The following is a 10,970-nucleotide window of genomic DNA, read 5'->3' as shown; positions in this document are numbered from 1 at the left end:
TTTCTGAAGCCATATTCTTGTTTTTCATTGTTCTGATTGTCTTTAGTTTCAGGCTAATTTTTGATACTGTGAACCCTTCCTCTTCAAAGCTCTGTGGCCTTCCTTTTGCAGGAGCTCAGGTGGACCAGTCTGTCTTTGAGGAGCTCATCAAGGAGCACCTCCCAGAGCTGGCGGAGCACATGACAGACCTCTCAGCCTTGGCATCTGTCTCTCTGTCATGGTTCCTGACTCTGTTCCTCAGCATCATGCCTCTGGAGAGTGCGGTGAATGTGGTAGATTGCTTCTTCTACGATGGGATCAAAGCTATCTTCCAGCTGGGGTTGGCTGTGCTTGAAGCCAATGCTGAGGATCTGTGTAGCAGCAAAGACGATGGCCAGGCCTTGATGATCCTTAGCAGGTAGACTCCTGTGGCTAGCTGGGGATGAAGCTGGTGGCAGCTGGGGCCCTCAGGATAAGGCCATAGCAGGTGTGCCAGATCTGAGGAAGCTTTCTGTTCCATTCTGCTACTCACCACCTGTTGCTTGGTCTCCCCAGAGAGACAGGCCAGCATGTGGCATTGCTACAAGTGTGGGGGAAAGGTGCCATCTTGCTAACCCCCTCCACCAAAGGAGAGTGAAGACTAGAAAAGTTTTTTAACTAACAAGATTAAACATCCTCAGGTTTTTTTCCTTTAAGTAGTTGTATGAAAGAGTTTCAATTCAACACATCCATTTATAAGTACCGGGCATCTTGAAATACATTTATTGTCATTATAAAGGTGATGGACAGAGGGGTTACATGTCACCCCTTCCCTTCCTCTCCCGGTTTTTCCCTCCCACCCCACTCACAAGTTGTATAGTGTCAACATAGTGCCCAGTGAGTACCATTGCTACCTTTGGTCTCCTGTACAGTGTGTCTTGATCAACATCACTCCTTCCACATTCTCCCTATCTTTCCCAACCCCACCCATCACCTCAAGACTTGGTTCTGTTTTCACATATACACTGAGTATTATGACTGCGTTCTCCCACCCCTCCTCTCTTCATTCATCTACCTCTCTCTTCTCCTGGCCTCACCTCCCCCTCCCCAAACACCTATTCCAGCTGCTTGGTATTGATTTTGTTAGATTGAAAGTTAGTGGTTCAAATGAGTTACACCACTGGATTCGTCCCTTGCAAAATACCATACTCTAGTCAACATGCTTCCATATATATATTTATATATATATATATATGTGACCCTTTATATATTTATAATGTGAATATATATAATTTATAATTTAGTTCTAACATCCAAATAAGGGAGAGCACATGCATCCTTTGTGTCTCTGAACCTGACTCACTTCACTTGGCAATTTTTTTCAAATCCATCTATTTCCATACAAATGATGAGCTATCATTTTTGTTTAGATCCATTGAGGGTCATTTGGGCTGTTTCCATGTCTTGGCATAGTGCAGCAGTGAACATAGTTGTGCCAGTGTCTTTACTGTATCTTGACATGCAGTCTTTTGGATAAATGCCCAAGAGTATTATTGTTGGATCATAGGGTAGGAGGCTAAATGTTGAGTCTTAGATAGACTCAGTGACCTTGAACAGTGCTGGGAGACACTAGGAGAAATGTTGCTCTTTAGTTAACTGGAGTGGTGGAGACAAGCCCAGTGCCTCTGTGAAGGTAGCATGTGGTGTGTGGTTCCTGGATGAGGGGAGACATGCCTTTAACTGAAGGTATGCTCAGGTTTCTAGATCACATTAAGAATGAAGACAGCCCTGGGCCTCCCATCAGCAGCCACCATGCCTTTTTCTCCGATGACCAGGAGCCCTATCCTGTGACTGACATTGCCGACCTCATCCGAGACGCCTATGAGGTATGAGAGCCCTGACCAAGCCTCCAGTGTCCTTCTCTTCTCCTGGCAGGGGGACCTACAGGGAAGGTTCCTTGGTAACTTCCTGTTTCCTTGGGGCACAGCAGAGACTCTGAGTAAGTGGATCCTTTGTGTCCTTATAGAAATTTGGGAACCAGTCTGTGGAGCAGATTGAACACCTGCGCTGCAAGCACAGAATCAGAGTCCTACAAGGCCATGAGGACACCACCAAGCAGAATGTGGTGAGCAGAGGGCACCTCTCAAGTGTGCTGGTGGGATTCAGGAGCTGCCTGGAAGTCTGGCTCCCATAGGTGATGGCACATAATAAGGCCAGCTTAGCTTAGACAGGCTGCTGGTAGCTCATGCCTGTAATCCTAGCTACTGAAGAGGCTGAAATGTGAGGATCACAATTTGAAGCCAGCCAAGGCAGGAAAGTCTTTGAGACTCTCTTCTCCAATTAGCCACCACAAAGCCAGAAGTAGAGCTATGGCTCAAGAGGTAGAGCATTAGCCTTGAATGAAAAAGCCAAGTGAAAACATGAGGCCTTGAGTTCAAGCCTCAGTACCTACCTACCCTCCCCTCTACCCCACAGGCCAGCTTATTCCTTCCTTCTTCCTCTTCCTTTCCTTCCTCCCCTCCACTGTACTAAAACTTTAATGGAGGTGACATAGTATAGAAACTGCATGGGATTTGGGACTCTGATGGTGAGCCATAAACTACCAGGAGCCTGAGTTTCCCAAGTTGTAAACTAGAGCTGACACCTCCAGCATAGACTTAGATGAGATGCAGTGTGAAACATGCAGCAAGTGCTCCATTCAGAGCCATCTTCCTGTCCACACTGGGCCTCTGCTGGACTCTTCCCTCCACTAAAGCTGCCTCCCTTTGTCTGGAAGCACCTCTTGGGAGCTGGACAGAGGTTGAAGACAACATCTGGATAGATGCTGCAGGGTCATCTGGGTGTTAGAAAGGAAGGGGTATTATGATCTCTGGGAGACGAGCCATAGCATAAAGGAAGCTGGTGTTCTTGTGACCCTGTGCCTCCCATGTCCCCTACTCAGAGGGCTCCATTCCTCCAGAAGTACAAGCCTGGAATTCATCCTGCCAATGTTTCTTCTTTCCATAAGCTCCGTGTTGTTATCCCAGAAGTCTCGATTCTTCCTGAAGACCTAGAGGAGCTCTATGACTTATTTAAGGTATGTCAGTCTGGGAAACGAGGGAGAACCTGGTTCTGAAAGCCTGCTCAAGGTGGGCTTGAGGCTGCCTGGAGGGCCCTGTGGCCCTTCTGTGGCACTTGAGGTTGGAGCTGGTTTGCCTGCATGCTTCTGCACAGAAACCTCTCAATGGAACCCTGTGAATACCAATGGGCCCTTACCTGGCATCTGGGAGGAAGGGGCCAGGGAGCCCTGTGCAGCTTCAGCAGGACCTGTGTGGCCCTGGAGCAAGTGCTCTGAGCTCATTGAGCTCACATCTTGCACAACGATCTGTGTGTGTGTGTGTCCTGGGGTTTGAACTCAGAGTCTGGGTGGTGTCCTTTAGCTTTACTTTTTTTTTTTTTGGTCCAGTTGTGGGGCCTGAACTCTGGGCCTGGGCGCTGTCCCTCAGCTCTTCAGCTCAAGGCTAGCACTCTACTACTTGAGCCACAGTGCCACTTCCGTCTTTTTTCTTTTTGCTTATGTGGTGCTGAGGAATCGAACCCAGGGCCTCAGGCATGCAAGGCAAGCACTCTACCACTGAGCCACCTTCCCAGCCCTGTCCTTTAGCCTTTCACTCAAGGCTAGTGCTCTACCACTTGAGCCACAGCTCCACTTTCAGCTTTTAGGTAGTTAATTGGACTGCTTCACACTGCAGTCCTCAGATCTCAGCCTCATAAATAGCTAGGATTATAGGGATCTGGTCTTCCCGTTCCACACTATGCGAATGTTTGCAGGTTGCCAATCTACCATAAACACTGACTTTTCTAAGCTTCTCACTTAATACACTAAAAAAAAATCATTCATACAATACACATACAGCAGACCCTTAGTATGTGCAGGTATGTAGGTGCATGATCAGGATGCATGAAGCTCAGCATTGTACTGCAGGTGCTCCATTCACAGCACTACCCAACTTCTGTTAAAGACACCCTGCCTTTCAACAAATCTCAGCAGTTCCCTTATCACTTCAGTTAAGCACATTCATGCTTACCTTGTATTGGGGGGGACACCATTTGCTGTTTTATAAGGTAGATTTTTTTTCACAAAATTAAGCAGATCACGGAACAACTTAAACAATTGACAACCCAGGGCTGACTGAGACCTTCTCCCTATTAACTGAGCTGTATTAATCAAGTTGGGAAATAGGAATTTTTATTTTTGAAATTTTGTTTTTAAAATTTTTTATTACTGTTTTGACCTTTCTTGGTCAAGATTGCATATACTAAATCTGTGGGGGGCTGGGAAGGTGGCTTAGTGGTAGAGCGCTTGCCTTGCATGCCTGAGGCTCTGGGTTCAATTCCTCAGCACCACATAAGAAAAAAGCCGGAAGTGGCATTGTGGCTCAAGTGGTAGAGCGCTAGCCTTGAGCTGAAGAGCTGAGGGACAGCGCCCAGGCCCAGAGTTCAGGCCCCACGACCGGACCAAAAAAAAAAAAAATCTGTGGAAGCTTGATCATTTCCTTTGTATAAAGACAAAATACAAAGTCAAAGATAATTTGGTATCCTAACCCCCACCCTCCAAATTAGTCTCTGGCTATTCAAGAGGGAAAAAATAGGGAATATTGGAAAAAGCAGGAAAAAAAGGTATAAAGGTTTTAGGTGCCTCCCTTCCCTTCTATACTGGGGCTTGAACTCAGGGCCTAGGTGCTGTTCCTGAGCTTTTATTGTTCAAGGCTAATGCTCTACAATTTGAGCTACAGCTCCATTTCCAGTTTTTTTTGCTGCTTAATTGGAGATAAGTTTCAAACTTCCTGCCCTGGCTGGCTTCTAACTGTGATCCTCAGATCACAGCCTTCTGAGTAGGTAGGATTATAGCCATGAGCCACTGGCACCCAGCTTATTAATTTTTTTCTTTATTCCTAGTGTGTGTGTATGTATGTGTGTGTGTGTGTGTGTGTGTGTGTGTGTATGTAGTACCAAGGAATGAAATCCAGGGTCTTATGCATGCTAGGTAATAATCTACCACTAAGCCACATCTTGCTAATCTTGCTTTCTTTTTGGTCGGTCTGGGCCTGGGTGCTGTCCCTCAGCTCTTCAGCTCAAGGCTAGAGCTCTACCATTTCAGCCACAGCGCCACTTCTGGCTTTTTCTGCTTATGTGGTGCTGAGGAATCGAACCCAGGGCCTCATGCATGCAAGGCAAGCGCTCTACCACTGAGCCACCTTCCCAGCTCCCACTTATTTTTGAGATAGTTTCACTTCCTGCTCAATAGAGGCCAAGTCCATGATTCACCTATTTTAGGCTTCTCATCATAGCTCGGATGATGGATGCATACCACCAGGCACAGCTTCTTTCTGTTGAGATGGAGTCTCAAAACTTCTTTCAGGTTAGCCCTGGATCCTCTCAGTCTCAGCCTCATACAAAGCTGGGATGACAGGTGCACCAAGCTAATGTTGAGAAAGGGGTCTCATGTATGTGCCCCCATGCTAACCTCAAGCCCCTGTCCTCCTGATCTCAGCCTCTTTAGTAGCTAGACAGGCATAAACCAACTAGTGCTCAGGTGAAATTTTTCTTGTAAGGTTAAAAGTGCTCATTTATTTAGGATTAACTGTTCTTTATTTGGCACAAAAGGTGGTCTTACAAATCTAAGCATCTATATTTTAAAGTGTGTGTTTAACAGTAAAGGTGAATTTTGGTGTATACCACACTGTATTTCATAAGAAAGAGTTTTTTAAAAAAACTGTCAACTGTTATTTTCTAGTTCTGTCTTTCCTATGAAAAAATGTATGATTTTCATGTTTGTAGTTAGCCTTACAAGTATAGGGCAACACCACAAACAAAATCCAAAACAAAACACCCAAACACTGTAAGTACAAGATAATTTTTAAAATGTATTTCTAAGGGAAAGTCAAGGAAAATAGATAAGAGCTTTAAGCCCATTGTCAGCAGGGAGGCCTCGCCCCTCTCTACAGCCTTCCCAGACCTTTCCTCCAGTCTCCAGCTCTGAATTTCCATAGCTTCACCAGTCTTAACTCGGTAGTATTTTGAGACTTGTTTGAGCCCTGTGGGATATGGTACCTTCCAGGTGGGTTTTACCTTTTGACCTTTGAATTTCAAGAAAAGGACCACGTGGAAATAAATACACCGTTTTATAAGTAACTGATAGGTTTGTCAAGTCCACTCCTTCACTTCATTTTATTCTCCCCTAAGCCTAAGGTGTTTAGACATGACCCTTCTCTATGCAAACAAGAAGCATCAGCTCTGACAAACTTCTTTAGGGTCTCCTTCCTATTAAAGATAAGTGTCTGCCAAGTGTGGTGGCACATGCATGTAATCCCAGCATTCAGGAGGTAGTGGGGAGGATCCTGAGTTTGAGAGAAGTCTGGGTCTGTAGTGATGAATTCATGGTTAGCCTGGGACACATAGGGAGCCATGTCTTAAATGACAGTGTGCTGGGGATGTAGTGCTTGGCTGGTATGTACAAGGCACTGGGTTTGATCCCTAACCTCCCTCCCTCCCCCCACCCCAATGTGCATGTGTGCGCACACACGCAGACACACACACACACACACACACACACACACACACACGGGGTTGGGGGTGATTGGTATCTAACAGTTGTAGCTAATTAGGGTTTACTATTACTTTAAAGTAGTCCTTTAAATTTCCTAAGTCCAGACTTGTGATGTGATATCTCATCTTCTCTCAAACTAGGACCTACTTTATTAATGCTGTCCCAAGTAGCATGTGTGCAGGATAATACAGACTCAATGGTTCTCAGCTCTCCTGAAACACCCAGTACCCAAAGCATCCTCTGCATGTTCCACAGACATGTTCTTCCTGCTGATCATCCTTCTGGGTGATTATGTATGATAAAGAGCACTAGAGCTCTTTATCATTTTGTGTCTTCTGATCTGCATGTTTGTTTCCAAAATTCAATGGAAATTCACAAAACAAAATCATGCCTTCTTTCAACATTGTGAAGGAATTAAAACCTTTATAGCCAGGCACTGGTGTCTCACACTAACTCTGGCTACTTGGGAGGCTGAGATTGGGAGGATTGTGGTTTGAAGCCAGCCTCGGTAGAAAAGTCTGGTAAAATCCCATCTTTAACCAGTAAAAAACTGGGCTGGATAAGTGGCTCAACTGGTAGAGTACCAGTTGTGAGCAAGAAAGCTGAGTGAGAGCATGAAGCCTAGAAATTAAGCTCTAGTACTGGCAACAACAACAACAACAACAAAACCTTTTAAGTATGGACTGAAAGAGCCCTGCACTGCTGCTTCTGTGTTTCCTCTTTTTGTGGGCAAGTTCTGTTAATGTGGTGAGTTGATGTTCCCTTCTTGCATTCTACCTATCTGTAGATACATACATGCACACAGTGTTTACATACATATAATCCACCCTTCCCACGAATAGAAAAATGGGATTGTACTATGCATGATAATTATCTTTTCAGTTGATTATATACATAATAAATAGACTTTTTTTTTCTAGAGCAGTTATCTATTTACTTATTTCCCTATTTACTCAGGATTTAAACTCAGGGACTCATGCTTGCTGGGTGCTCTACCACTTGAGCCTCAATCAGTCTTTTGCTTTTAGTTTGTCTTTCAGATAGGGTCTTCTGGGTTTTCCCAGGCAGCCTACAACCCAGATCACTTCTGCCCCAGGCTGATTTTTTTTTGTGTGTGCCAGTCCTGAGGCTTGAACTCAGGGATTGGGCACTGTCCCTTAGCTCTTTTTGTTCATGGCTCATGCTCTACTACTTGAGCAACTGCCTCACTTCTGGCTTTTTGGTGGTCAACTGGATAAGGGTATCATGGATTTTCCTGCCTGGGCTGGCATTGAGCCATGATGCTCAGATCTCAGCCTCAGAATTACATGAATGAGCCACCAATGCCCAGCAGCTCATTCTTTTTAAAAATTGCTCAGTCTGGGCTGGGAAGTGGCTCAGTGGTAGAGTGCTTGCCTTGCATACATGAGGCCCTGGGTTTGATTCCTCAGCACCACATAAACAGAAAAAGCCGGAAGTGGTGCTGTGGCTCAAGTGGTAGAGTGCTAGCCTTGAGCTGAATTGCTGAGGGACAACGCCCAGGACCAGAGTTCAGGCCCCATGACTGACAAAAATAAAAAAAATAAAAACAAAAATAAAAAATTGCTCCTCAGTCTTCTTGTAGAGCCTAACCTTACTTATACTTGGCTATCTTTCTAAGGAATATTTTTACATTGTTTCCTGTCTTTGCTACTTTGTGAACAGCGGTTGGCCAAGCATGCCATGCATTTCTCTGGCTCTGGTTCTGTTATTTCTAAAGTTTGGAGTGCATGATGTCCTGGATCTTTTTGAAATAATGCTTTCTGGGCAGAAAATCACATTTCATTTGAATTCAAATTTATTTGCTGTAATATGTTGAATACTGTTTCCTAAGTTTGCTGGCTAATTGCACACCTATTCATAGCCTTGGTCTGTTCAGTGATATGTTTTTCTGTGAGAGAGTATATTACAACTGTTTTCTTCTGGGCAGACAGTTAAAGGTCTTTAGCATGATAGTGCGCAGAAATATACATGGAAATTCACAGTGTGCTTAGGGGTTTTAAGAATGAAAACTTGCCGGCCACTGTAATCCTAGCTACCCATGAGGCTGAGATCTGAGGATCACAGTTCTGGTAGGAAAGTCCACAAACTCTTATCTCCAATTAACTACTAGGAAAGCAGGAGTGGAACTATGGCTCAGAAGTGGTAGAGTGCTAGCCTTGAGCAAAAAAGAGCCCAGGGACAGTGCCCAGGCCTTGAGTTCAAGCCCCATGACCAACAGAAAGAAAAAACCTAGCAGACCTTTGTTTCACACCTAACACTTGTTAGGGTACCTCTATGCATTCTGGAATGACTACTTAAAGAATGTGATTATGAGGAATATACTGTATATTCTGTAATTGCAAATTTTGCATTTTGGCTTGCATCTAGGTAATGGAAGGCATTGAATTGAAAAGAACTACAGTTATTGATAACCTTTTCAGGCTTTTGCCAACTAAGCTGTCCAGGGAAAAGACAGAGAGCTTGTGCAGAAGTTTCATTTAAGTCAACCATTCCTCAGTGACATGGCCAGTTTGGAGTGTGTTAGTTTCAGGGACCATTCCCAGGTCTTCAACTTGCCTTTTCCTACTTTTAGTTTTAAAAATTGTTCATAGTTGGCTTTTTGCTGATTAACTGGAGATAGAGTCTTATAGATTTTTTTTTTTTTTTTTTTGGCCTGGGCTGGCTTCAAACCGTGATCTTCCAGGTTGCAGCCTCCTGAGTAGCTAGGATTACAGGCATGTGTTACGGGCACCCAGCTAAAATTCCATTTTCACACAGGTAGTCTGGCTAGAGTGGTGAGATGATTTATGCTCATGAACAGCAGTTCATGAGACCACACAGCCTTGAGGAAGGTTGGGTTGGCCTTGGCTCTGGTATATGGGTCACAGCTCTTTTCTCCTCTGTCTCCAGAGAGAACACATGATGAGCTGTTACTGGGAGCAGCCCAGGCCTGTGGCCTCACGTCATGACCCTAGCAGGCCCTACGCTGAGCAATACCGCATAGATGCCCGGCAGTTTGCACATCTGTTCCAACTGGTTTCACCATGGACCTGTGGGGCCCATACAGAGATCCTTGCTGAGAGGACGTTCAGGCTCCTCGACGACAACATGGATCAGCTCCTGGAATTCAAGGCATTTGTGAGCTGTCTAGGTATGACTGGGGGAGGGGGGGTGTCCTTGTGCCTCAAGTTGATTTGAGCAGGTCTGAAAACAGAAGTGACTTGTGAGAGCAGGTCCAAGGAACTGCCTGACATAGTTTTGTAATTTTATTTTTGTGTCAGGACTAGGGCTTGAACTAGGGCGTGGGCACTGTCTATTAGTGTTTGCACTCAAAGTTGGGGCTCTACCACCTGAGACACAGTTCTACTATCAGCTTTTTTTTGGGGGGGTCGGTTGTGGGGCTTGAACTCCCTCTTCAGCTCAAGGCGAGTGCTCTACTCGCCACAGTGTCCACAATGCCACTTCTGGTTTTCTGGTGGTTAACTGGAGATAAGAGTCTCACAGACTTTCCTGTCTGGGCTGGCTTTGAACCGTGATCCTCAGACCTGAGCCTCCTGAGTAGCTAGGATTACAGGTGTGAGCCACCAGTGCCTGGCAGTCTACTTTCAGCTTTTTTGGTGGTTGAGTCTTATAGACTTTCCTGCCTGGTTGCTTTGAACTGCAGTCATCAGATCTCAGCCTCCTGAGTAGCCAGGATTATAGGTGTGAACCCAGTGATTATGCTTTTTTTTTTGTCTGTCATGGGACTTGAACTCAGGACCTGAGCACTGTCTCTGAGCTTTTTTGCTCAAGGCTAATGCTCTACCACTTGAGCCATAGTTCCACGGCCTTTCTTGCCCTGGGCTGTCTTTGAACAGCAATTCTTAGATCTCAGCCTACTGAGTAGCTAGGATTTCAGATGTGAGCCACCAGTGCCTGGCTTTGATTTTGCATTGTTAACCTTTCATTCTGCTGACTCCTCTCAGGACTGTCTTGGTCCTCCCTTATGGAGGTTGGAAGGGGGTCCAGGCTGTATGTGGAACTTGTTGGAAGCTATGTTCCTAGCCTGTGTCTTTTGAAAAGTACAAGACCAAGCAACATTACCTTGTAGCTCAGCCACCAGCCATTGTTCTTAATGTTTACACTTGCAGCATGGTGTGATGGATGGGGCAACATAGACCTTCTGGAGTTGTCTCTCCATAGTGAGTTTGGATCGTTTGCCACATGCACTTTTAACCATTTGTATTCAGAATTTTTCCCTTTCTCTTTACAATTCTTACAGACATTATGTATAATGGAGAAATGAATGAGAAAATTAAACTGCTGTACAGGCTTCATATCCCTCCAGGTAAGAAAATCCAAGTAGAAAAATCAATTATAAGGTTGGGTTTGTGCATGATGCTGACCTTATTTTTATACATTTCATTTTTTATTTATTTTTGTC

The 10,970-nt window shown here is 44.9% G+C and overlaps 1 protein-coding gene across 1 annotated transcript in view; it reads left to right on the top strand.

Moving 5' to 3' along the window:
- Tbc1d8 (TBC1 domain family, member 8 (with GRAM domain)) overlaps positions 1–10,970 on the top strand; it is a 125,737-nt gene that overhangs the window by 107,065 nt on the left and 7,702 nt on the right. Inside the window, exons 12-17 of the mRNA XM_013019827.1 lie at positions 112–397; positions 1,715–1,844; positions 1,985–2,083; positions 2,966–3,034; positions 9,458–9,698; positions 10,809–10,874. Of these exons, the coding sequence (XP_012875281.1) occupies positions 112–397; positions 1,715–1,844; positions 1,985–2,083; positions 2,966–3,034; positions 9,458–9,698; positions 10,809–10,874 (891 nt within the window). The remainder of the gene's footprint in view (positions 1–111; positions 398–1,714; positions 1,845–1,984; positions 2,084–2,965; positions 3,035–9,457; positions 9,699–10,808; positions 10,875–10,970) is intronic.

This window comes from Dipodomys ordii, unplaced genomic scaffold (genome assembly GCF_000151885.1).
Source record: "Dipodomys ordii isolate 6190 unplaced genomic scaffold, Dord_2.0 Scaffold47, whole genome shotgun sequence".
Classification (NCBI taxonomy): Eukaryota; Metazoa; Chordata; class Mammalia; order Rodentia; family Heteromyidae; genus Dipodomys; species Dipodomys ordii.
This window is presented reverse-complemented; position numbering and strand designations above follow the sequence as displayed.